General features: G+C 42.5%; 3 protein-coding genes across 5 annotated transcripts; all 3 read right to left on the bottom strand.

The window, feature by feature from the left end:
• Positions 1-1071: 1071 nt before the first annotated feature.
• LOC122664011 (protein CHUP1, chloroplastic) lies at positions 1072-25989 on the bottom strand. 3 transcript variants are annotated; one of them, XM_043859698.1, is made up of 6 exons: positions 25972-25989; positions 3085-3736; positions 2682-2998; positions 2482-2593; positions 1381-1509; positions 1072-1310 (listed from the first exon to the last, which is right to left on the bottom strand). In XM_043859698.1, the coding sequence occupies exons 2-6, from the start codon at positions 3694-3696 to the stop codon at positions 1212-1214; spliced, it is 1269 nt and encodes a 422-aa protein (XP_043715633.1). In that variant the 5' UTR covers positions 3697-3736; positions 25972-25989; the 3' UTR covers positions 1072-1211. The 3 variants fall into 3 exon arrangements, 2 of the variants coding, with proteins under 2 accessions (XP_043715633.1, XP_043715625.1); XR_006333266.1 differs by lacking the exon at positions 25972-25989 and having other exon boundaries at positions 1381-1498; positions 3085-3895; XM_043859690.1 differs by lacking the exon at positions 25972-25989 and having other exon boundaries at positions 3085-3890.
• On the bottom strand, positions 12067-14485 carry LOC122664003 (pyruvate decarboxylase 1-like). The gene is made up of 6 exons (XM_043859677.1): positions 13955-14485; positions 13667-13830; positions 12904-13554; positions 12668-12785; positions 12389-12577; positions 12067-12281 (listed from the first exon to the last, which is right to left on the bottom strand). Exons 1-6 carry the CDS (start codon positions 14471-14473, stop codon positions 12111-12113), a joined length of 1812 nt encoding a protein of 603 aa, XP_043715612.1. The 5' UTR covers positions 14474-14485; the 3' UTR covers positions 12067-12110.
• Positions 24844-25686, bottom strand: LOC122664027 (transcription factor MYB77-like). Its single transcript, XM_043859712.1, has one exon. It carries the CDS (start codon positions 25665-25667, stop codon positions 24867-24869), a length of 801 nt encoding a protein of 266 aa, XP_043715647.1. The 5' UTR covers positions 25668-25686; the 3' UTR covers positions 24844-24866.
• Positions 25990-27876: the final 1887 nt, after the last annotated feature.

Genomic DNA, 27876 nt, shown 5'->3' with positions numbered 1-27876 from the left:
TTAAGCGAACTTGATGGAACTGATTTTTATGCTTTCAATAGGTGTATTCTTGTTCTTGGCTTTGATTGTGGCATCTACACAGTATTAGAATAGTGTACCTTGGAAATTACTAGGGTGCTTTTGTGTTTTATTTTTTTGGTTTATCATTATGGGAAAAAGAGTGCTAATCAGTCGTGTGGTTCCTGCATCTAGACACGGGACCACAACTGAAATTGCCTTGCAGCCCCCAATGAACTAAAAAATCGTATTCAGTTAATTGCTCCTGCATGCTCACTTACCCCTGCCTCTGCTGGAGGCCTTACATGATCAGTTAGCATTCGCTTGCCCCGTCTTTATGTATCATTTTCCCCTTCTTTTTTTTCAGAACAAAATACGATTATTCTCGACGGAATGGTATTTTTGTTGGGGGGGGGGTTGTTGGGGTTGGGGTTAGTTGTTCATTGTTATGTTTTGTAGAGGTCCCACAAAAATTTGTCATTCAATGGAATCAGATTTTTATGCAGGGGTGCCTAATATTTTCTCGGAGGCAAAAGCTTTATCAGGACATAATTGTTCATGTGATTTGCATTTACTGTTTGATCTATAATTAATTAGGGACGGCGTATAGGGGCTTGAGGAGAGAGGGTGTGGGGCTCTTGCTTTTTGTGTGAGGGGCCCGCAAGAATTCGAAAACCAAATATGTACAGACCTATGTTACCCTTAATTTTGTGGAACCCCTTATGCTGTGTTGGGTTTTTTTTTTTCCTTTTTGTGTGGTGATAGTTGGGTTTGTTTTGAAATCTAGTTGATCTATAGCTTCTGTAACCCGTAATCCGCCCCCTATTTTTTTTCATATTCATATTCTTGTTCTTTTAGATAACAAGACAGACCGGGACGAGTTTTACGAGAGCCGTTTTAATTTTCTTTCTGAAATAAAGTGATTAGATCTTATATGATTGCGTCCCATGAATAGCTTCTGTTTAATGAGATAAATGTAAGATTTGTTCACCCGATAGTTTTACAGGCCTAAAATTAACTGAGTGTACTAAGATCTATTGAAATACCATCTGTGCCTGTGCCTGATTTTTAGTATTTGGAACAAAAATACAGTGAATGGTTTTGCAAGTAAAGTGTGCATCTGAAATCTTCTCTGGAACTACTGATTAATAATTCAGAGATTCTAATTTACAGATACAATCCATACCGGGAATCTTGTGTTACTTTTAGCTATCCTACTTTCTGATAGATTGCTGTTGTTTGTCAAAACCTGTGGCCACCTTCCTTAGTTCTTCAAATGTGCGCATCGTCTCCCCATCAAAGCCCCCGGCAAACTGTAATATTAGATGGTTAGTAGCGAGACTCCAAGTGAAAGAGTTAAAGAAGAATTAGATATTAACTGACCTGATGCACTCGGAAGGCAAATCGAACTGCTTGGAGCATAATGTCCTCTTTTGGGCACTCCGTGGTTTGTAGTTCATGTACAACCCGTTTCATGTGTTCCTTGGCTAGTTTCATCGAGCTAAATTTCAGCTTTGAACAAAAAAAAGAAGATAGAACTGTTCAAAATCAATAGTGAGCTTTGAACCAAAAACAAGAAAATAAAACTGTTCAAAATCAAATATTCCCAAAAGCGAAACGATTGTCACCTGCTGTGACTTCCCTCGTCAACTCAATGAGTAGAAAAGGTGTCTGAGTCTCTGCGGGTATTTCCATGGTAAATACTTACACCACAAGATAACTTTAAGCTTCTTTGTTATGACCGGGTGAGTTGGCTAGCTCGCCTACTCATTCAGTTCCAGTCATTATAAAACAGTAAAAGTTTTCTTCTTTGCTATTCTTTAATGGGAGAGAATGGAGACATTGGTTACCAGTAGATTGGTGTAGAGTCACAGGAAGGCAAGGGATAAAGATGAGAATATGAAGATACTTTTACCGTCTAAGTTGGTGCAAGGGTCAATTAATTTAAAGGGAAAAGGAACGCACCCGGTTGTGTATCTGGGGATGAAATCATCGGCACGTCCCTGCCTTTCCATGGGGGGCGGGCGGTCATTTCGTCTGTCTTTGGTACAGGTACACCAAGTGGTGTTCTTTCTCCTATAATTTTATTATTGGCAGAGATGTGTTGATTTCATGGCAATTAACCAATTTAGCAGGCTTTCAAGTCGGTAATACACTTCGTCATTGCAGCAATCTGCATTCCATAAGTTTGTTTCACATATGTTGGCCATGCAGGAGGCATTGTGGCGTTCAACCATCCATAAATGGTGGATTTAAACAACAGCCAAAAAAAAAAAAAAAAAAACCCAATCATAAATACGTTTTATGAGAAGATTTTAGAAAGTGATTCAATTGAATGCGAAGATGTTTCACTGTTTCCCCCTATCCTCAGTTTCTAAATTGGGATCATCTCTTAGATGGGTTGGTCTCAAACATCAAAGCATCCTCGATTATATAATTCCTATTTGTTCTTTCTAGTCAGATCCAGTAGTTCTTGAAACATACCTGACCGATCATGCCAGTGTCCAGTGTCCACTCCCAAGGGATCTGGAACTCTCTGTATCTTTTACACGCACTGTCCCTCATCTTCTCTGCATTGTGAACACTCTGTTCCAACCTGTGAATATGAGACTATTTTTAAGCATCTCTTTGTTTTGAGTGAGGGCTCAAGAGGTTTTGATTGATCAAAAAGGGGATATACTTACCGGTCTTGCAACGATTGTATCCTTTTCAGAGCTAAGCTAACGCTGTGCTTATGGTTGTCCTGGAAAGACCAGACTTCAGATTGAAGCTTCTTCAGATCTCTGTAACTAAATGCCGCTTCTCTCATTGTATCTGCTTTTCTCTCTGGCCACTCAGTAAAATGTTTGAGTACAGCCCTTTCATCTACTAGGTAAGATAGTTCCTCGTCCAGCCATCTCACAAAGGCCTCCACATCTGATATCTCCTTGAATTTAGCATTCTCAACCTCCCTTGCCAAGAATCTAATAAACTCCCCGTGTGTTTCTACATCTGATTTTATCTGTCATGAATGTGGTTATAATTATGGTTAGAACAATTTGATTATTGAAAGGAGGAAAGAAAACAATCAAATTATTAGCTACTTACAGCTAAGAGATATGTGGAACGATTTTCGATTTCTCCGATCATCTCTCGTGCATTTGCAGCTCCTGGAAATCCTGGAAGGTTGGTTTTCTGATCCGTTCTTGAGTACTTTCTGGTAAGTGAGCGGTAGAATTCCATGACCTCTGGCACTCTGCGGATTTTTGTAGTATGAGGAGTCCCATTTAAAGACTTCGATGGTAGTGGTGGTGGAGGCGGTGGAACTGGTGGTGCTTTATGTCCATTTATTACTTCTGTTGAAGGTACAGTAAGTGAACTGGGCCTTGGAGGTGGCTTTGGTACCCTTGGCTGTCGCTCTGTTGTAGCTGAAGATAGTTCTGGGGATTCTCCTGAGTTAGTATGGGAAGTTGGTTTCTGCAGCTGTTGTGTTGATGCATTTGTGTAGAAGCTGCTAGTGCCATCTGGGTTCTGTAGCTTCTTCAAGACAGAAAATTTACCATCAGAACTCTGGGCTTTGAAGGATTTGAGCTGTGTTCTCAGGTGGAGTATCTCTTGCTGCAGTTGCTCGTTTTCTTTTTCCAGTGAACGATTCCTATCTAGTGAAGCTTCAAGTTGTTTCTCAAGAAGGGAAAGCCGTGGGTCGTCATCTCGCCCCATCTGCAATTTGATTTCCTTGTTACTAATCTCTACAGTTTATTGGGGGGTTGGGGGGAAAGGGAGAAGGGAGAAGGGAGAAGGGAGAGGTGATAGTAGAACTGCAAAGGTCTTTTTCTCACCTTCCCTCTCCAAATCTCTTTTAATTTCTTTGTTTGGGGGTGTTGCTTGTGAATTAAGGCATGGTCACGTAGGACTCATGCTTGATGCTTTACCGTATAAATGTACCCCTTGGATTGTATTTAATGGTGGTTTACTGGTGTGAGTTGCTCATGGTGATAACATCTTTTGGAATTGATTCTTGAGGTTTGAGAATTTGAGACTTTGGGATTGTTGATCACATGCATCAAAGACTTTGAATAAAGGATTTGGAATTGAACCGCTTCCCCCTTTCAAAAAACGTAGAATACAATTCTTGGTTGTAGAGCCTTTGGTCTATTTTGAGAGAGTCTTCAGGTTTTGCAAAGGATTATATGTTTAAAATTATACTGGGGACTATGGTTTATCAACACCGTTGAGATTTGAAGTTGTGGGTGAAAGAAAAGCTGCAGGTGGGGTAGATGTGTGTTAGTAAAGCCAAGGTAGGTATCATTAAATTGATCATATTCTAGGTTTAACTTACCTACATCACTTTTTTATTCACCAAGTCTTGCCTTTAATGATGGAATTGTGTCCTTCAGAAATCAGAAGTTCAGAGGGGGGAAAGAATTTTTAATTCATTGAGGTGTTTTCAAATGTCCCACTATTTATCAAGTCCCAAGGATTTTTTTTATTTTTATTTTTGGTAGAATCATGGCCTAAGGATGAGTTAGCCCCATTGTGTAGGTTCTATATGGACCAGGACTGTTGAGTCTCTAACTTGAGATACGATGAAGTCGATTGGCCAATAACCTAAATTGGCTTTGATAAATCCTTCGACAACGCCCCCCCCCCCCCCCAAAAAAAAAAAAAAAAGAGCTTTGATCAATCTAGTTCAAGGTATACATACCAAGAATTGGACATGGGCTCGACCTAAAACTTAGACTTTGGAGAAGCAAAGGATTTACTTAGATCTAAGTTTTTTGGGGCAATAGGGAAAAAGAAGTTGTTAGGCTGCGTGGCGCTTGTGAAATGAAAAATTCCATTCTGTTGGATGCTCCAATGCGCTCTCATTGATCCTCGCACTGGTGTAGGGCCACGTAGCTTGACAGTAATCCCCTTTCCTTTTATGGAAAGTGGTTCTCTGTCCAGGAGCATGGCCTATGCCAGCATTCCCTGTGTCTATCACTCTCCTTCCCCAAATAAGGGCAAAGATGTCTTTTCATAGGAGAGAGAGATAGACTCATGGGAACGCTAGCGTAGACCACGCTTTGAGACAAAGGTTTTTTTTTTTTTAAAATTCAAAACATTTGTAGATCTTGCTACAAGACATAATTAAGTGCCATTATGTTTCAACTATTTTACTATTAAAAGAAGGAAAAATTTGTAAAAAATGAGAATCCAAGTGCATTCATGATTGATTCTAAAGAAGGATTCATAGATCGGATGATTATTAGAGTAAGGGTCAGTCGATTTGATTCTGCTGATTCCAATCCGATTTCTGAAACCATGATCCTATTAATGTATCGTTTGGGTATTGGCATGAAGCATCAGAGTTAAAGAAAGCCCCTCCCCCTCCCCCCTCCTTTCACATGGAGGTGGTGGGACTTGCCATTCTTACACATGTTTGTGCCTTCTCTTTGTATGTGTGATTGATTGATTGATTAACACATTAACCAATTCTTGATGGTTGGGTAACATGTTCATATCAGAGAACAGTATCATTCGGGTGGAGGGAAAACAAGTGAGACCAAACTTCTAATTGGTAAATGGTGATACCATTTGGCATTTCAAGCATGTGTTAGAAATTAACAATGCAACAAAATAACAATAGTAAGAGAAAAATGAAAAGGAATCATACATATGCACACATAACAGAACGATTTAATATGATTCACCTAAGATAGGCTATATTCATGATCGAGCGGATCCAGATCCTCTACTGTCGAGCTGCCCAGCAGGACCGTACTGCCCAGACAAGGTGAGGCGCGCAATGACCACCTTACCCCCATTCGGACAAGGCACTTGGGCAGGGGTAAGGCGGTCAATGCACGCCTCACCGTGTCTAGGCAGCACAGTCCTACCGGGCAGCTTGGCAGTAGAGGATCCAAATTGTGATCGAGCGATAAATCAAAGTTTCCACTATTCAGATGAAGAAAATAGAAACCCTCACACAAATCTCCTTGTGGGATCATATCCTATATATAGAGTTTTAAAAAAATCAGGTTGGGGATGGAAGAGCAGGATCACCAATGGTGAGAAAAACTGAACAAGACTTCTTGGATTTAACTGAGATCAGGCTTTATCAATAACAACATGGAAAATGTTTATGCTAAATTTATAATTATAATGATATTGCCCCCAGTATCTCCATCTCCTCCCATATTTTTAGATATTGGGTAAAAAGCAAATAGAAAAAGGATTGATTGCACCTTGTTAACTACCTATGTATGAAGGTCATGTGTAGTTGGTAATGTATAATTTAATGTTATTTGATTATGCTAGCACAAGTATTTTGTGCTACAAATGACTTGATTTGGACTGATGGTGAGTTGATTAAGCATTCAAACACTACAAACTTTCATTTGAAGTAAAATGATTCACAAAATTTTCTCTGTAGTCTATAGTGTGAATGTACTCAAACCATTGTACAGGAATTCCAAAAGAATTCATCCTCTACTTTTCCTTCGTTGCAGAAAGAAATAAATGGAATTTGCTAAAAAGAAAAAGAAAAAAATTACATGAACAAAAGGATATATCTTGCCAGGGCATCCCCACCCCCCAACCCTCCCAAGAGGGAGAGAGAGAGAGAGAGAGAGAGAGAGAGAGAGAGAGATGGAAAGTACTAATGGGAAAACTGGAAAGATAAAGCAGAGTGTTATGTCCGACCTGAATGGGTGGGTAGCTTCTTCCTTTTCAGTTGATACTATTAGCATAAATAACTGGGGGAGAAAAGGGTAGGTTCATTAAGATCTTATTTATAATTTTTATGTTGAAATCTGCAAAATTTCAGATAAAATATTTTCTTGCGGGTCTTGGTACAATGGTAAAAATTGCTCAATTGTGATCAAGTGGTCACGGTTTCGAGTGAGGAAACCGCCTCTCTGCGAAAGTAGGGGTAAGGCGGCGTATATTATGATCTCCCCAGACTCTGTAGTGGCGGGAGCTTCGTGCACTAGTTACGCCTTTTTTTTTTGTTATAACTTATAAGAAGTCATTGCTCAACACTAGGAGGAGAAACGCAGAGAGAATTTTGTGGGTGAATTTTTAGTTTCTCTTTAGGAACTCGAGATGTAATCTAAAAGGATATTACAGTTGGAAACTTGGACAGTTACCAGTAGACCTGAGGTGTAACATTAGTATTTTGATTTTAATTACCATGCAAGAAAGAAGCTTATTAAAGGGACTCCTATTCCTAGGCGGTGTCAGGTTGAAGTGTTGAACCACGCTAGTAGAAGTCCTAATTAAAAAGAACAAAAAGTAATAGCATAAAGAGACAGAACCAAAGACTTTGTGATCTTTGAGATCTCCAAAGTCTTATTCTTCTACGCCCAGGAAAAGGAAAGAAAATCCATGCTACAATAGGATTAGGTTTGGCTGGTTTTTTTAAAATCCTAACCCAACCTTGGATCCCCTTAGCTTAGCCCAGGCTCACCCTGGCCCTGATTCAGGGCTTAAAAACCTCAATCCAGGTCCAACTTTGCCGGACTCCTAGCTCAGTCCTGCCCAGATATTGGTCTTGATTGATCTTGATCTTGTTTTGCCATTCAAGGCCGTCTGACTTTGATTGGCCCTAATCCGGGCTGACCTTAATACTTTCAAGAATTATCCTAATTCATTGTTAGAATTTATCCTTATCTCAAGTCAATTCACCCGACTATTAAAAGAAAGAAAGATACACAAATCTATTTGCCTCATGCCAAAGCATACTTAACACATGTTTAAGCACATAATTATTCATAAGTAGAACATCCAAGTGGAATTTACAATATGATGTAAAACAGGGCCGGGCTCAGTCTGACCACCTCAACTTTGACCCAGCCTGACCCTAGACTGGACTGAAAATTCCAAACCTAGTCCCTCCTCAAGGTTGAAAAACCCAGCCCAAGAGGCCAACATAAAAGTTCTTAAACACCAGCTTCTCTGGATATCCAACATCTTTGTTACCTTCTTAGCAGGGTAGGGCACCATGGGGTTCCATACTAGTTTTGAAGAGATGTAGACAACACAGATCTCTACTCTTGATCTTAGCCAGAAGACCGAGAAAGATATAACAGAGCTACACAGCTAGATAGCCAAAAAGGCCGAGAAAGACATAACAAAACTACAGAGTTAGACCATGGAAATAGAAGTACCAGGACCACCAAATTAGTATGGTTGGTGAGTGTGAAGTTTTCTTAATTATGTGCATTACAATAAGAAACTGAAGTAGTAGTAGTAATAAGACAAGACATGTGACCTGAATCACTCTATATCTGACTTTGGGAGTTGAGGCCTACTTGTGGGCAAAATTAGACACCCACCTACTTGAGAATCCTTTATGAATTATATGTAAGGCTGTAGAGACATTGACACCCACAGAGGTATGCCTTAAGAAGAAGGGAAGCTTGTCCTTCAAATTGGTCAAAGCTCTACCATTACTATCCTGTCTCCCTAAAGTAGTGCTTATGAAATGTTAATTGAACCTGGGATCCTCTGCTACACCCAATCACGTGGCTGGAGAAAGCATCAAGTGGATAATTTGCAAGTTTTATTCTGCTAATGAATAATCCTATAAATAGGGTAAAATGTTGGTCGGTGACCACAGGATTTTCAAAGACAGCAGGAAAACATGTTCCATTAATTTCAGTAGGAAGACAATTATTTGAATTTCACAAGGAGTCTTAATTGTTAGTTGAAATGGGTCGGGTCCAAGAGCCCACTTGGAGGGTGAGTCCCTACTCCCTAGTTGTCAAGGTCAGCAGGACAAGGAAATGCCACAATAAATTGGATAGTTAATGTGGGTCATCTAAGCCCTTAGGTTCGTAGAGTCCAAATTGGGTTTTCCGTACTCCTCTCTTTCAATCTTTTGTTATTGAAGGTTTGTAGTTCAATTGTTCAATTGTTAATGGATGATTACGCTATTCCTAGTGTGGTAATAGGGAAAAAGAATACTAATCGGTTGTGTGGTTCTTACGCCTAAATATAGGGCCACTTGAAATTAAAATTCTCAAAGGTTTTATTAAATGGTTTGCTTTGGAAGTGCAGGCGGCAGGAATGGGGTATGGATGATGTATTTGTGTTATTTGCAATAAGGACTTAGAGGTTGGATAGATTCCTGTTACCAAAAGGAGGAGATAATAATGGATTTACTGCTCTAGATTTTGCTATAGTTGAATTCATTCTTAGGCCTTAAAAGAGAGCACTTTCTCGCATTTTTAATGCCCTTTATAAGAACTTAAGAAGCCTATTTGAGAGCTTGTACTTGCTGTTTTATTTTCCAAGAATATATTCAATTAAGAGAAAGAACGAGAATAGTAATAGTAAGAATTTTCTTATCGCATTCGAAAGGATCTCATCTCATAATTATCCATGGTCCATACCAAGTACAAAATAAAGGGGTGGGCTTACACAAAGGCCAATGGCAGACTTGTCAATTGGCATTTGCTGCCACACGCTGGAAGGTCAAGCTAGGTGACTTGACCTTAGTTAGTAAGTACGCGTATAATATGCGTACCCAAACGTTTAGATGAAAAATACTTTCGTCCCCGTACTTTCCTGTATTTTTATAAAAAAATGTGTTTTTTAAACGGCCGAGTATTATACTCATATAATTCGGATATTATACGGTATTATACTTTTTAAGTTTTTAACCCTAATGTTAAAAATAAAATAAAAAAAAAAAAAAAAAAAAAACGATTTGCGATTCACTTTCCCTTTCTCCATAGTCCATTATGCGATTTGCGTCGGGCCCTAGCAGGCAACCGCTGCCCCCAAAATCTCCAATCATCCTCCCCATCTCTGTTCAACAGCCACCGACGATCGTCAAAGCTTCGACGGCGACGGCAACGGCAACGGTGACAGCAACGGCGACGCTTCTCCTTTGTGGTTAGTATCCCTTTCTTTCTTTTTTCTTCCACTGTTGTTCTTCCTCACCGTCTCCGTTCAACATCCATCATCATCTTATTCTTCCTCCCACACTGGGTAAGTTTGACAGTAGATGTCAAGTAAAACCTGCAAACCCATATACTGAAATAGCTGAAATGTTCTTCCTCCCAAACTGGATCGAATCTATTGCAGTTTTTCTTTACCCAATGGCTAATATATGCTCTGTTTGTTTGTAATGGCCCTTTACTGCAGTTTTTCTTTACCTAATGGCTAATATATGCTCTGTTTGTTTGTATATATGAGAATGTTGAAATATATTTCACTAAATCAAGTGTGAAGACCTAACCGATTTCTCTTCCATTTTGTTTCTAAACAAATCTAAGTAGAATTTATGTAATATACAATGATTGACCTCCTTCCTGTAGGAAGAAAAAGAAAAAGGGAATAAGAGGGTTAGCAAATACAAAGGTAATAGACTATTTTATTGATATTTTATGGTTTAGAGACTATTTTATTGATATTTTGGTATGTTAAATGATAATATTAGAGATGTAATATAGGATATTATATTATTGTGTTTATTTTAGTTCATAAAATCATGATATTATTTTGTTTATTAGGTGGTAAATGCATGTTACATAATGAATATATGCCATTTTTTTAAAAGTATTATTGCCATCTTTGCCGTATTATATCCGTATTAAACATATACCATATTATTACCGTATGCGTTTTATGAAGCCGGATTTTTGAAAAATATTATTACCGTCTAATCCGTTTAATTGCCGTACGTATCCGTTCCCGTTCAATTGCCGTTTCCGAACTTACTAACTAAGGACTTTGACCAACCAAGGAACCATTACACATGAAACATCTTAGACACTATGAAGCTAACAAGTGAGGATAGATTTACCAATAAAAGAACTTGTTCACTTTTGAACGTAAGGGAGGAATCACAAAAAACAAACATACAGAAAAGCAATGCCTCAACAGTTAGTACATCATTAATCTCTTCAAACTTCACAGTAAAAATCCTCTGCTGTATTGCAGGGTGTGCGGTGCACATCCTGCGACACATGTGTACCATATGTACCACATGACTTCTGTTGTGCCGCAGAAAATACACCGCACACCTTGCAGTACGACATTCTTAATGATATTGACATTGTTCTCCCTAACACACATGTCACCTCTCACACTGCCTCCTATATCTCTCTCTCATCTCCAACAATTTTCTTGTGAGAATTTTCTAAGCCTCCTAAGTTTTTTTTTTTTTTTTCATGGCAGCAAAAGAAACTTGCGTTATGTTCAAGACGAAATAAAAAGTACAAAAACTGAATCTTCCATCCGCAATGACCATGCCAAATGGCGAGAAGTTTTGAAAGCCAAGAAAACCATACAAAATTTGTACGATTTTCTTTTTTTCTATTCTCTTTCTTTTCATTCTAAAACCAACCTTGGGTAATTACTTAGTATTTAGAACCAATGAGTGACTCAAATAAAAAAATCCTAATTGGTTCACTCAATAAAATCCTTCTTGGATTAGGGTTCAAGCCCTAGTCTACGAGGATCGATTCCGTTGTCTTAGTTCTCTCCTAATCGTTAAAGGTGAAAACTCGCCAATTGCAAAGGGACGCATATTCAAGCGCCATATTCCTGGATCCGACTCCTCTACTTCCGCCTGCCCGGTGCTGTTGTGCACCCCCACACACAAACGCAACGGAAAGTTCCGCCTTACCCCCCACTTGGGCAAGGCACTCGAGCAGGGATAAAACGATACATTCCTCTTTGCTTGTGTATAGGGTACACACGGCAGTAGGGGCAGGCGGAAGTAAAGGAGTCCGATTGCGAAGCAAAGATGTAACACTAAACCATAGCTTTGCACGCACACATGCACAATCTGGGAGTAACATAACTTCAGATTCAAAACAAACGGTCAGCAGAGGGTTGAACATGCTGTCAGTAAGCCTGCGACATACACCAATCATAGGGTTGATCACAAGAAACCAAGGCAAGAGGGTCTTTTCCGACGGGGGGAAGAGAGAGAATGAGAGAGAATGACACATGCTGGGCACCCTAGCCATGTGCTCAGCCTTTTCCCCAAACAAATATACAAAATTTGATACTAAGACTCCGCAGCATAAGCAAAACAAAGATGAAAAGCAATGGACAAGGAAAACCTTAATCCTGTTCTGGAGGAATTAACAGAAGAAAGCTTCTACACTCAGCTACTAGAAAGGACCCATCTGAACCTACTGAGGATTTGGTGGCCGGCTATTTGCTGCAGCCACCCTTGATCCCCATTCAAGTAGCTCTTTGCTTGTATCATCCTTGTGAACAATAACCTCTATGAAGCACAATGTGTCTTTTTTCGGCCCCCTCACTGTTTTGATTGCTTCCACAAGCTCATCTTCGTATCTTACCTGCATTTGTAACACCAAAATTCATCAAAAATTTGTTTCAGTAAGTGTTCAGCTACCTCTTGATGATATCAACAAGCTAACCAAAGACCTCAGAGCTTAATACCCACCTTAGTCGTCCAGCATTTCCCTTCGCCGTTATCTATTGCATCCACCAATGAAGTATAATTCCAGTTCTTAATCACATTGTATGGCCCATCATGAATCTCAACCTCTATAGTGTAACCACCATTGTTAATTAGGAAGATGATGCTGTTCTGCCCACAACGCAGCATCGTTGACACATCTTGTGCTGTCACCTGCATATGAAAACACATTAATTAGAAGTTCTGATTCTACATTGCTAAGAAAATCACAGAGAGAATGGAGAAAAGGTAAGGATCAATCACCTGAAAGCTTCCATCTCCAATGCAGGCAATGACTCGCTTATCCTTTGCAGCCTGTGCATATCCTAGTGTTGCTCCAACTGACCACCCAATTGATCCATATTGCATTTGGAATTCAAACCTGAAACAGCCCATCTATTTCAGTTTGTTTCACAGATACAGTTGCAGAGCATCGAGATTCAGACAGATACAGAACCATAGCATCGAATATAAAAGCTTGATTTTCTTTTCTTGCTTACCCGCAACCTCTTGGAAGTTTCAGCTTCTGGCAGTTAAACCATGAATCCCCTGTCTCGGCGATCACAGCAGTGTCAACCGACAGCATTGCTTGTATGTGCTTGAACAGGACATTAACCCTCAGAGGTTCCTGGGGTTCACATTGGGGAGGAAGACCTTCAGGGATATATATACGGTGGTAATTCTCGTAAGCAGTCGTGTTGCATTTGAGCTTCTTCGCAAGAGCCCGCAAGAAGTCCTTCATCATAATACACCCAAATGCAGGTCCATTGCCGATCACCACCCGTTCAGGCTGCACCATGATCATATTCTCCTTCTTCAGTAAAAGTGAATAGCCAACTGAGCTGTAATCGTTAAAAATGGGTCCGGCGAAGATGTAGGCATCAGCAGATACAACTATCTCTGCACAGAAAGGAGAGCTCACAGCTCCCCAGTATGTGCCGATGAACCTGGGGTGGTCTTCTGGCGCCAAACCTTTTGCCGACGGCATCACTGCCACGGCATAGCCAGATGCATCTGCAAGCTCTACAAAGGCATCGCTGGCCTTTGCCACACGGAGTTTCGGCCCAGCCACCATGACTGGCTTCACGGCCTTATTCAAGAACTTTGCGGCGGCCTCCACAGCTGCTTCTAGACCCATCTGATTGGACAATCTGAATCAAGCAAATCGATCAAAACCCCAAAAAATAAATTAACGAATAGATGATTATTACTCGAGACAATTAAGTTATTTAGAGATCACCACCAAAAGGACCAAGAAATTACTTGGGCGACAGGCAGAAGGGGACAGGTTGTCGACTGAAGCTAGGATGAGGAATCGCCGGTAAGTTACAGCTGATGCTAATATAAACAGGTTTGCTTTCTTTCAAAGCCGTCGAGATGGCCGTATCGATCAATTCATGTGCGTCTTCCAAGTTATTCACCACCGCCTAAGATTACATCAGCAGAGAGTAGAGACCATTACCCCAAATTTTGCCAATTTGATTAAACAAAAAGAGAACCCAGATAAAGAATCGAATCAAACAAGTAAGAATAACATCGAATGAGGGATACCTGAAAGCAGGTAACAGTCTGGAAGCACCGAAGCTCTTGGCTGAAATCGGGCAATCCGATGGTGTGGTGAAGGATTCTATTGGTACCATAATCATTTGAATTGGGCCCACCGACGATGCAAATGACCGGGAGATTCTCACTGTAGGCACCGGCGATGGCGTTGATAACGCTGAGACCACCGACGGTGAAAGTTACGACACAGGCACCGACACCACGGCGGCGAGCAAAGCCATCGGCGGCGTACCCAGCGTTGAGTTCGTTACAGGTGCCAATGAGGTTAAGCCCAGGCTCTGCGATGAGGCGGTCAAGCAGGGTAAGGTTGAAGTCGCCGGGGACAGAGAAGACGTCTGTGGCACCAATCTGGACGAGTCGACGAGCGAGGTGGCGACCCAAGGTAGCCTCGGAGGGAACAACCGGAGCGACCGAATTTAGGACGGCGGACACGGCGTAGGAAGGGATGCTGCCCACGCCGTTGCTGGTGAGTTTGCATAAATCGATGTTAGCAACTTTGATTTCCATTGACGGTGATCAATCAACGATCAATGATCAAAAAAATCAAACTAAAAACCAGCAGAAGGGTAGAACAGAAGAAGAAGAAGATGGGTACTAAAATTTTTGGATATTCTGGAGACAGATCAGGAGGTTTTAAGAGGTTTTTGGGTTTTCTTTCAGGAGTTTTATGTTTGAGAAAAACCAAGGTTAAGGCAGAAACCCAGGGGCGGTTTCCATTTTCGGGCTTTCGAGAGAGGGAGAGAGAGATGCTGTCTGTTTCTAGCGCTCTCCATTGTAGTAGTCCACGACTACGACTGTTGAGTTTGCTTGGAGGTTTGACACGTAATCAAATAGTCTTTATTCTTTTTTTTTCCCGGTAATAAAATAGTATTTAGTCAAAATTAAAAGAAAACAATATTGAGTGGTGGCACCGCTTGAGCGCTACCAAGTGGGTGCTTGCAGTGATGTGGAGGATATGCCAAGCAGAAGGAGAAAGAGGATGAGGATAAAACATGCTGTGACGGTGAGCAGGTTGAATGGCTTTGTACATTCAACGGTTGAGAGATTGAAGATCCCTAAACCAACGTATGAGATTGAAATAGGTGAGTTTAATTTCGCATTGCTTAGGCACTGCTACTTTTTGCCCAACACTTTTTGAGGACCTCATATGTTTACTTGGGCGTGTGTGGTACGCTGCTTCAACGCTTAGACATAAGGGCCTGTGGAATGATCATCGTAATCTTGGGAATTTCTGCCTTTCTATGGCGGCATGGTGATCATTCCACGTGCCCCTGTGTATGAGAAAAGTCTATTAACTAGGGTTGCAACAAGGTCGGGTTGGGCTGAGCTATATAGAACCCAAGCCCAACCTTGACTCCCCTTAGCTAGGCCCAGGCCCGACCCAACCCTGACTCAGGGTCTGAAAAAATCCAATCCTGACCCGCCCTCAGGGTCAGACCAGACTGACCCTGACTGACCCTAATCATGGGGAGGGAGAAGGAAATACATGGACTAGAATCGGTCACGGAGAAAATTATCAAGTTTACATAAAATAACACTATAATAAAATATATTATATTACTTAACATCTTTATATATAATATATATTTAAAGTTTGTAATATATATTTTATAGTACAACTTAAACCAGGGCCGGGCCGGGTTGGGTCAGGCCAGGCTTAGCCTGAGGCCTCAACCTTGGCCCGACTCGACCCTAACTCAGGGCTAAAAATTTCTAGCACTGAGCCACTGACCCGTTCTCAGGGCCAAATATCTCAGCCCAGACCCTGTTCGAGCTCAAGGCGAGCCAAGACAGGTTCGGGCTGACAGGACCAAACTTACACCCGTAGTATTAACCATGTGGTCATAATGCATTCCTATGAATTAATTATTTAAAATCCAAGATAATGGGATCATTAGTGAGATGTATGCTAGATTTACTAAAATTGTGAATGAGTTAGCTTCCTTGTGAATAGCCTATAAACTTTTTTTTTTGATAAAGGGAATAGCCTATAAACCATGTGATCAATCTAGCACACAAGATTCTTAGGTCTTTGACTAAAACATTGTAGACCAAGGTTACAGCCATCCAAGATACTAAAGATATCCAAAACATTTCAATGGATGAGCTGACTGTTTCTCTAATAATCACCCTTGAGATGGTGTTGAAACAGAATGAGAATCCGCCAATGTTTAGAAACCTCTCTCTTAAGAGTTCTTCATTAATTAGAAGATGATGATTCTAAAGACCTTGATGATGCCGAATGTCATTTGGTCTGAGAATGAATAGATCTAGTAATTCTATGGGATTGAGGATCTTCAAACCGATGATGAGATGGAAAATAAAAATCTATATTTGGAAAAGTTGGCCAATGTATATGAAGAATTGTGTAAGAAATATGAGAAAATCACTGAGAAAAATCGAGGTCTAAAAAGGACCATATATAGTATGTACATTGGATTATTGGAGTATGAGAATGAGTCTCTCAAGAAGGGCTAAGAGTCTTTGATTTTGAAGGTGGAAGATTTAAAATCTTCTCTTGAGAAGTTTGAAAAAGGGATTAAGATCCTAAATGATTTAGTAAATCAACAAAAATCTGCCTCCGGCCAGTTCCTTTGGATTTGGCTAAAAATAAAAAAGCCAAAGACATATTTGAAGAAGTCTCATGCTAAGCCGTATACTATTTGTAGGGGTGTCAATCGATCAGGTTGGGCCGGTTTCAGTCATGCCTAATCAGGCTTCTCCACTTTAGGACCTTGTACCGTGACCGGCCCATTTAAGTAAGCGGGCCTAATATGCTAAGCATGGTCCCGTTTATAAATGGGATCCTTAATCATGCTAAACATGCCTTCGATCAGGGCTTAAACGGGCTAATGACACATGTATCTTTAAACGGGCTATGAACGGGCTTTAAATGTATCGAGCTGAGCAAAATGAACTGACTATAAACATGCTGTAAACATGCTGTAAACATGCTGTAAACATGTCAGGCTGGGTCAGGCTATTAGTCGATTGGTCTCGGTCGGATGACCATCGGGCTGGACCCTTGCACCGAAAACGACCCAATTGTTATTTGGGTCGGGCTCAAGCCCGATACATTTATTAAACGGGCCGGGTTGGTCTTAGGTTTTTCCAGTCATGCCAGTTATGGATGTAGCAAAAAGGAAATATTAGAGTTCAATGTTCCGCAAAATGTAAAATTTTATTTTATATGTTGATTTTTTTCTCATAAAAAAACAAACATTGGAACAATTTTCAACATGTAAAATTTTACATGTCAATTTTTATGCCGAAACAAACAGCCATAAGAACTAACTGGCAATGACCCAAGGAAAGATGGGTACCAAAAAGCCAAGTTGATGCAAGTTTCACTAGTGCTCAAAAAGGAAAATGTCTAAAACAGAGTAGGAAGCCTAAAAGGAACCATGCGTAGTAAAGGATTAATACTAAGTTTAGCCACAATGGTATAAGGTATGTTAGGCCAACTCCCATTTAATATATGATAATGGATATGTCAATATGATGACTCAATAATTGATTTATGTGTCTATATCTCTTCTCAAATTCAATTTTCCTTTTGGCTTCCAAATATAGCCTAGAGAATAAAGATAGATAGAAAGGGGCTAGCTTTAGCATATTCATCCCTCTCCCATATATAAATTATAAAAAATAAAAAAAAAGAATATATATTTTATCCAACAAGTAATAATGTAGTATGATATATTTAGGTTCTTGCTAAAGTTTTTTCCCTTTTAATATTTTCCATGATAGTCGTCTATCGAACAATTTTTATCCTCTCAATTACACTGCCCGTACTTGACATCAAGTACATCTAATAGGAGAACACTTCTTCATGTGTAGAAAGAAGAGGGTTTGAAAGAAGAAGTCCATGTCAGAACTAACAGGACACAAAGGAGTGAACCCACAACCCCCCCACCTCTTCTTATTTTGTTATCAAAGAGGAGTGGGTAATATTTTGAAGAGAACTTTTCTCCGCTATGTGCGTGAACCTTCTCCGCTACTTGCGTGAACTTGCTCCCAGGTTACGCCACGGCGAGTTTTGAGGATAGCTTCCTCCGCGACTTTGTAGATCCCTTGGTGTGTCATCTTCTCATCGCAGTTCTCGTATTTACTTACTTTTCTTTAGAGATGTTCGGGGCTCTTGTGTTCTTGTTTGAATACCTGCTCTGAACAGAGAGTGTGTTTTCCTTGTGAGTGATCCTTAGCATTTCTGCTGAGCGGCTTCCCCCCCTTTGCCGTGCGGCAAGTGCTCTCACCTTGCTCATTTCCCCCTCCTCCTCCCCCCCTCCATTCTCTCTGGAGTCTTGGTGCTACTGCTTGCTCTCAGTATGTCGGCCACAGGGAGTTTCTCGACTCACAGCCCTCGAGCTCTGGCTAGGGTAGGAGCTTCGTCTGAGTACCAGAGATCTCAGACTTCACCGTCGCGCTCCCCAACTGAGACAGAGCTCCCATCCAACGAGTCCGACGATGTGTCAGATGATGATGTGATTTTAGATGCCGCAGATGAAGTCCGAGTCCAGAAGATTTGGGAGAATACCCTAGCAGGATATATTCTTGAGGGACGTCCGTTCTGTAAGCAGGCGGTTACGGATGGCCTCTTGGCAGCCTGGAACCCCAGATATAAAGTGGACATCTCTCTACTGGCTGAGCAGAAATTTCTATTCCACTTCCACCACATAATGGATAAGAACAACGTCATTGACGAAGGTCCGTGGACAGTGGCGGGGAACTTGTTGCTACTGGAACCCTGGAACTCAGCGCAGCAATGGGAGTTTAACTAGTGTGCCTTCTGGGTTCAGTTACATGCTATACCGGTGGAGTTTCTGGAGCCTACTATCATCACCAAGACAGTACGGAAGTTAAGAGAGGCCTCGAAGATCATGGTGATTGACGGGGTACAGTTTGGCAGCCGGATCCGCTACGTCAGAGCCAGGGTTAAACTAAACATCATTAATCCGTTGAGAGCCTCCATCAATATCAAAAGGTCACAAGGTCCCCATCTCACTATTTCGATCAGGTATGAAAGACTATCCTTATTCTGTGAATTTTGCTGCTTACTAGGACATGACACCAAGCGATGTACTACTATGTTCGACCAGGATGAGGAACATCGAAGAGCTCACGGCTGTGGACTGTTAAGCCAGTGTCCTGAACTACCACAAAGGAAAGGTCACATAGAATTGAGAGGCAGTCCACCTGATGATAGGCTTCTAAGGACGGCTGAGATAATGTTCTGTAACACAAAGGAGAATGATAGGCAAGGTGAGGCTAATGCTCAGTCTGAGACAGGCCGGACGAAGGAAGCTGCCGGAGAAGAGGAAGATGCAGGACATAGTGCCACCTCTAGCCACTCCCCATTGCAAGCCATGCGTCTGCTTCCCACTGTACACTAGCAGGCTGGGACGGATGGCAGAAGCATAGATGATGGGCCGATAGGATCCCTGCCACCTGGTACAATGGTTCCCTCCCTCTCTGGTGATCACGAAGATACTACCCTATCTCAGGCCAATCTCTATGCTCATTTACCTACTCACACCCCTGGACCACACCCCTCTCCTTCCTCCCCAGACCCCAACACCTCACCATCTGCCATTACCCAAATACCCTTGCCCACACCCATTCAAGAATTTTTGTCGCTAAGTCCTGAGCACTTGCCAGTTGTAATCTCCCTCCTACAACACATGACAGGTTTTTCTATAGCTGGTAATTATCTAGGGCAGCGCCATAACTTCCATGCTAGTAACCATGTCACTATTAGGGAACCCATCCAGATGCCAACACCCACTATACCCCTGGGCCCACCGGGTCAGTTCTCCTTGGCGAGTACTAAGGACAAGTCCCTAAACCAGTTCCCTATACCAATGGCTCACCCCTACCATTCAGCCCTGACCAGATCCCTCCACCATCACCCCACCAAGCGCCTATCTCCCACACTCTTGCGCTCAGTCCTACAGCCTGTGCCACCGCTCACCTTCACCACCCAACAACCCATCACTTGGTCCTTCCTATACAGTTTCCAGTACCTCAGGCTGAACAAACCACCCGTCTCACCAGAGGGCAACACCTACCTCATCCGTCTCATCATTGCAACCTGTTAAACATTGCTGAATCATCCAGGGGTAGTAGTAAGGCGAAGCGAGGCCATGTTGGGAAGCGCCCACATGAGCAATCTGAGCTCAATGATACTGTGCATTTTTTAGAGTCTGGATCCTTGGAGACTGGCGGGAAATAGTCTCCATGGGGGCCATGATTATAGTTAGTTGGAACTGTCGAGGCGTGGGAAGCCCTCGTGCAGTTCGGTCCCTCAAGCTTCTCGTTAAAATAGAAAAGCCAGAGGTGCTCTTTCTGATGGAAACCAAATGTCGTGAAGATAAGATTGATCGGCTGAAGAGAACACTCAATTTTGATCACTATTATATGGTCAGTACGAAAGGAAATTCTGGTGGACTGGCTCTTTTGTGGCACTCCAATACTCAAATTCAAGTGCAGCTTTCTAGTACTAGAATTTTAGATTGTGTTCTTATTTCAAATCAAGGAAAGTTTTGGCTGACTTGTGTCTGTGGAGATCCCGTTACCAATAAGAGACAACGAGTTTGGGATGAACTAATTCGGATCGAAAACTCTAGGACTGAATCGTGGCTGTGTGTAGGAGACTTCAACTCCTTCCTGGGATGGCATGAGAAGAGCAGAGGCAATCATACAGGTAGTAAGGATAGTGAAGACTTCAGGGATATGGTCTCTCAGTGTGGCTTTATGAACCTAGGGACTAAAGGACCAAAGTATACTTGGAGTAATAAGAGATGTGGGACTACCAACATCAGGATCAAGCTCGATAGGGCCTTGGCTAATGTAGCCTGGCGTACAAAGTTCTCCAACACTGCAGTCTTTGTTCACCCAGTCGTGAACTCTGATCATAACCCCCTGGCAATTGACACTTGTGGAGGAGTGGCTCGTGGTCGTTGACCCTTTCGTTTTGAAGCCTCATGGTTGAGGCACCCTGGTTGTAAGAAGGTCATCGATACCACTTGGAACTTACCAATCATGCATTCACAGCAACATCCCATACTCCAGAAGTCGCAGAACTGCAGGGAGGCGCTACAATAATGGAATCGAGATACCTTTGGGCACATACAGACGGACATTAAGAAGCTTATTGCTCAGCTCGAGTGCATCCAGAGGCAGCCTGTTACCCAACATTGCCAGCTTGAGGAGAACGAGGTGGCACACCAGCTGGAGGAAGAGTTGGCTCGTGAAGAAACTCTGTGGCACCAGAAGAGTAGAGTGGAATGGCTACAAAAAGGGGATATGAACACTGGTTATTTTCATGCCACCACGATGGATCGTCAGCAACGTAACCGGATATTCAGGATTAAATCTCCCTCCGATGAATGGTCTAATTCGGTGACTGAGACTTCAGCCATCCGTCTTACTCATTTCAGTAAGGCAGTCACCTCCCAGGGCATTCAGGGGGATGCGCTCAATCGAGCTCTGGAAACGGTCCAGCCTATTGTTACTGATGACATGAATGAGCTTCTAAGTGCCACACCTACAGTCGAAGAGGTTCAGGCTATTTCTGCTATGGGGTCTCTGAAATCCCCAGGCCCGGATGGCTTTTTGCCTATTTTTTATCAGAAGATGTGGGATATTACTAATGGTGACCTATTTGAGTTAGTCTCGGACTTCTTTAATACTGGAAATCTTCCTCTGGATATCAACAGGACCTACGTGTGCCTTATACCCAAGGTTCCTAATCCGGAGTTGGCAGAGCATTATCGGCCCATTAGTCTCAGCATGGTAGTGACTAGGGTCATCTCCAAGATCTTTGCAACCAGGATTAAAGATGTGCTTCAAGGTACCATTTCCCCTTTTCAATCGGCTTTCGTACTTGACCGGCTTATTTCTGATAATATATATATTGCCCATGAGATTTTTCACTATGTTAATCACCAAAAGATAGCAAAAAAAAAATTCATGGCCCTAAAACTGGATATGTGTAAAGCATATGACCGTTTAGAATGGGACTTTATTAGGGCTACCTTCCTCAAGATGGGATTTTGTACTCGGTGGGTTACATTAGTGATGAAATGCATTTCCACTGTTTCATATATTCTTCTTGTTAATGGGGTCGAGGCGGGTTCCTTCTCCCCTTCTAGGGGTATTAGACAAGGAGACTCCCTCTCTCCCTCTATTTTTATATTGTGTTCTCAGGTCCTCAGTGCCGTCATAGAGAAAGCAGGGGAGCAGAATCTCATCAAAGGCATTTCGGTCTGGGGAAGAGCTCCACCTATATCCCACTTGTTATTTGCTGATGATTGTCTTCTATTCTCTGAAATCAAAGTGCAGGAGATCATGCAGCTCAAGGAGTGCCTTATGTTGTATTGTGATGCTAGTGGCCAGAAGATAAATCTTCATAAGTCTTCTATTATGTTCAGCCCCAACACCCCCCACCGAACTAAAAGATGGTTGTCCAGGACTTTGGGAGTGAAATATGGTCATGGGCCTACGAAGTATCTGGGCCTTCCACTAGATTTTGGGATTAAGAAGGCTGACCTGTTTAAGGAAATTGGGGATCGGGTTGCAACGAAGGTCCAAGGGTGGAAGCACACATTATTGTCCTCAGCTGGTAGAGAGGTCCTTATTAAGTTTGTGGCTGGTTTGATGGCCACTTTCGCTGGCTCCCACTTCTCCCTTCCAGCGTCGCACCATAACTCCATCAGAAAAGTGATGTCTAACTTCTACTGGGGCCAGCGTAAGGAAGAGAAGAAGATCCACTGGGTAACGTGGACTAGAATGTGTAAGTCTAAGGAGAGAGGGGGGCTGGGGTTTAAGGAACCTATTCTTCATAGTCAAGCCCTTCTCTCCAAGGTGGCGTGGAGACTATGGTCTAACCCAGATTCTCTGTGGGCTAAGTTTATAAAGGCTATTTATTTCCCAAATGTTTCTTTCCTAGAAGCAAATGAGGGTAATAAGCCCTCGTGGGCCTGGAGAAGTCTCATGGTGGGCCAAAGAGTTTTAAGGAGTGGTCTCTGTTGGCAAGTGGGCAATGGTGATCAAATTCAAATTTGGAATATTTCTAAATTCAGTCAGCCAAGCCACATCTGTGCCCCATCTCGAAGGTTTCTGAGCTAATTGATGAAAGTACTCACATGTGGCGGTTGGACACTCTACACCAACTCTTCTCTGCTAGGGAAATTGAGGCAATAATCCAGATCAAATTGCCTTATTCCACTGTGGATGATAGATTGAAATGGGGTGGGAATAAAAAAGGAGTTTTCTCAGTTTCTTCAGCCTACCATTTACTATGTAACTAGAGAGAAGCGAGACAGATGGATGATCCAGCCAGGACAAGCCACACTTGGCAACATATCACCACAGCCACGTGGAAAAGAATTTGGAACTGTAAATCTTTGCCTAAAATCAGGACCTTTTTGTGGAAAGTCTGCGCGAACAGAGTTGCCTCAGGGGAAAACTTACTCAAGAGGAAGCTGTCCAGGGACCCTAGCTATAAACAATGTGGGTGCCCCATTGAAATCGTAGATCATATTATACTGGACTGCCAATTTGCTCTAGCGGTTTGGTTCGGGAGTGACCTATCCTCCGTTGTATCTGATGGTGATCCTCCGCGACTATCGGCCCTCCTACATGTTTGGGATCAATTGTAGTTCCCCTCTAAGAAAGTGAGCAATGAGGTGTTATCGATGGTGTCATTTCTCGTTTGGCACCTGTGGTTAGCGCGCAATAATCTTGTCTTTCAAAAAGTGCAAGACTCCCCGGAGGATGTTATTCAAAAAGCCCAGAGAATGTTCCAAGAGTTCGTAGCAATCGGTGCTCTTGGTAGAGCGCCTATTACTACTCCAAAGGAACTACGATAGAAGCCCCCACCGGTGGATGTCCTGAAGTTGAACTGCGATGCAGTAGTGGAGCCCAATTCAGGCAGAGCGGGCCTTGGAGTGATCATTCGTGATGCTGATGGAAAGCCTATCGTAGCGATCTCTAGTCCTGATATAGTCAACAAGGTTTTTACTGGAGAAAGCCTGGCTCTGTTTGCAGGCTTACAAGCTGCTTTGGAGTTAGGTATTACCAGGTTGATTATTGAGTCAGATAATGCCCAGCTTGTGGACGTTCCAAACAATGCTACCTCTCTACCACCATTAGTAGCAGTTAACATCACTGAGGACATCAGAGCTCTTCTGCTACTTTTTGTTTCTTCATCCACTCAGTGGATCTCTAGGGAAGCGAACTGTGTCACTGATAACCTAGCTAGGAAGGCACTACCTTTGGTAAGCAAGGTGGTTTGGCCTATTTCCGATGCTTGGCTCCTGGATTTGTGTAACCAGGACGTCAATGTAACTGCTTGCCCTGTTTCCCAATAAAATTTCTCTTTACCAAAAATAAAAAAGTACATCTAATAGAAGGAGGTGGACCCCATGTGGACCCCACCTCGGGCAGTGTGTTCGGGCAGGGGTAGGATAGTCACTTCTGCCTCCTCTGTTAGATGTACTTGACATCCAGTACGGACAGTGTAATTGAGAGGATAAAGATCCTCTATCGACGGCTCTCAAAACTCTTTAAGAAAAGAAGTTTAGAACACTTGAGATATCTATCATGATCTTGTAGGCCCACTCCTTAACCCCTCAACCTAAAATCTGGAAATCTATAACCACTGCACTTAGTATAGAAATCCTCCTTAATTTGCATGCCAAATCTCTTTAATTACGGTTCTATTTCAATGTTTATCATGAACCTATGTAGGATAGAAGATCCAAGAAACAGAAAGCAAAAAAGGAAATAATTTTTAAAGGGACCCAAAAAAGAGCAAAAGGGTTTGGGAAGATTTGACTGGTCCAATATCAAACAGACTCTCCAACCAAACCAAACTAAACTCTCTATTCTCTAACTTCTAAGAATTTTCTGATTCGGGTTCGGGTTCAATCCCAGTGTCTAGTCCACCATGAGTCCGTAATCCGTCAATGTAATTCCTGACCTCTTTCGCAATCATACGGTGCATTAGTGTCATCAAACACATCTCTTTCATCTCCGCCGCACATCTCTCTTTCTTTATTTCTTCCTCCCCTCCTCCAATTTGGGAAACACGATCCGTCCCATCACCCTTCTTTACCCTAACCGCCACCTCCTCCTCCACCCTAACGTGCGCCGTGTGTGTCGGCAAAGACGACGACTCACTCTCCCCCGGCGGGAACAACGTCAACAACGTTTCAGGCTCCCTTAGTCTCTCAATATTGCTGTTGCCATTATCATAGGAATAATAATTGTTCTGAGGCGAAACCCGGAGACGCAACCGCTTCCTTGTGGGCTCAAAATCCGATTCGGGCTCGGATGACGTGGATGACGACTCGGAAGCGAACCGGCGGCGAAGGGTGGAGTTCCAATGGTTCTTGATCGCATTATCAGTCCGACCGGGAAGGAGACGGGCAATGGTAGCCCATTTGTTGCCGTGTGTGGCGTGGGCTTGAAGGATGATGGCGTCTTCCGCCTGTGTGAAGGGACGGTGTTGAACCAAAGGGCTCAGCTGGTTGCACCACCTCAACCTGCACGACTTCCCCGATCTACCCGGTATGCTTGAGCTTATGAGGGACCAGTTCCGTGGCCCATGTTGCTCTACCAGCTTCGTTAGCTTCGCGTCTTCGTCAGGGCTCCACGACCCTTTGATCCGATCACCTCTTTCGTTCGCACCTGCCATCGATCTTCTTGTCTTGGCAGAGATAAAATCCAGAGACGAAAACAAGAACTGAAACCGCTGAATCTGATATCCACTGCAGAAAGTAATTAAAATATGACTTTATACGAAAGGAGCTCAACCGTTCGGTGCAGGGGGAGGGGGAAGTTGGCGTGAACCGTAAACCGCTCACCAGAAAAACCACTCCTGTAAACCGTGTGTGCTCATGTGACTCTGCATATATATCTTCTTTCTCTTCTCTCTCTGTTTTGACTTCTAAACTTTAATCCATTGCCTACCCATGCACGGGACGTGAAAGGCGAGATGAGAGAGAGAGAGAGAGAGAGAGAGAGTTGAGAGGAGAGAAAACTTCTAAAGTTGTAACCGATTTTATAACGGCAGTTTGAAACTATGTTAAATCTGTAAAAGCGGGAAAAGATTCATATACTCCCACGACTATTGTATTTTCAGTAAGAGCTTTATGGTCTCACATTATCAGATTCATCGAACGGCCATAAATGTATTGTTTAAGGTCTCAAATAAATTCAAACCACCTTGGGCCTATCATAAACCAACAACTGCCTAGCTTAGTTGTAACTGTTTTTTATGTTCGTCCGTCAAGTGTGAAAACCGCTATGAACAGTAAAAGAGTGAGGAAGATTGAAGGCGGGAAGTCTCAAGATTGTAACTAACGGGCCCACGACGGTTCAGTCCGTTAGGTAGGGAGTAATAATGTCATCGTAACGGCGTGTAGTAGTTAGGGACGTGGCAGGTACTGCGACGGTAGAGATGGGCCGTTACTCTTTGGGCTGTGCCGGACCGAACGGTTATGGTTCGGTGTTAGGAGTAGTCCTACCGATCCGAAGAACAAGCTGTTTTCTGGTATTACTGTTTTCGTTAAAAAGTATAGAGAGTCCGGTTTAATCTCGCATTGGTCCGAGTAACCAGGTCAAGGCCAGGGGAACCAACAATCGGAGCCGACCGGGTTTCCACGATATGCATTAGCAGGAAGTAGGTTGACTATCTTGCCCCTATCTTTCGAACGGTGTGTTATGTAAAGCCGCCGGAAACTCAGATGTTTTCTGCCAATTGAGTCCACATGATCAGTATCAGTATCAGTTAAAGATTGTGGGGTCCATTTCTAATACAGTTAGATGATGACAGGAATGGAAGTGCGAAACAGGCAGACTATAAGTTGAGATGACGTGGCATAATGAGTCGTTTAGTTTTTCTTTCTTTTCTAGTATATCGGCGGAGCACGTTCACACTGCAGACTTCACGCGTAAAAGGTAGTCCGCCAAAGCAGCGGAAATGTCTGTTTCGGTACGGCATCTTGGTGGGGCCGAAGTACGGTAGAAAGGTTGCGGTGCAGGTCATCATCGCCGTTCGTGTGGGTACCATGACTTTGTTGCGTTTCTGTGACGGTTATAACGGCCGGGTTGAAATATAAAAAGCTTATACGAGCCTGTGCGATTGTATAGGATTAAGTAGGGGTGTCAACCGGTCGGGTTCGATCGGGTCTAATCGGGCTTCACCAATCTCAAATCCTGCATCGTGATCTCCCATTTTACTAATCGGGCCTGGTCTGAGAGGGTTCGGTCGGTCTAGAGTAGATCTCGGATTATAATCGGGCTACTAGAATCGGGCCTTAACCAGCGGTCACAGGGCTATAGACCTGTTTAGTTCAAATCGGGCCTTAAACGGTGCTTCACATATATATTTTTTTCTATTATGTTTTTTTTCCCATCTACCCCTTAATCATTGTAAATACTTATTGTGAACCCACAACAGAACCCAATTAGTGGAAGCCAACACACTTTAGAAGTAACCAATAGAAGTATAAAACCCATCCACCTCGTAACCCAATGACCATATATTAAATAGAAACATAAGAATTGTTTCAACTGGTCAAGAACCAGTCCTACGTGTGCACGATTCAAGGTATCGGTATTGTGTCTGCCATATCAATATTATAAAATGGTTAAAAAAACAAAAATATTAGCATTTTAATAAGTAAAATGATCTGATCCAACATGATATGGCCGATCTATATTGATATTGATAACGATATTAATAAAAATGTATCTTGGGGTAAAATGGGAATTTTAAGAAACCTTAAATGGGTCGGGCTAGGTCGGGCTATAGTTGGGCGGGCTAGGTCAAGCTTAGAATCGGTCGGTCCAGTCGGACGCTCGATGGGCTAGGACCTGACACCGGGACCGCCCAGTTATTA

Source organism: Telopea speciosissima, chromosome 1, assembly GCF_018873765.1.
Source record: "Telopea speciosissima isolate NSW1024214 ecotype Mountain lineage chromosome 1, Tspe_v1, whole genome shotgun sequence".
Taxonomy (NCBI): domain Eukaryota; kingdom Viridiplantae; phylum Streptophyta; class Magnoliopsida; order Proteales; family Proteaceae; genus Telopea; species Telopea speciosissima.
The sequence above is the reverse complement of the archived record's forward strand: the minus strand, read 5'-3'. Positions and strand labels throughout refer to the sequence as shown.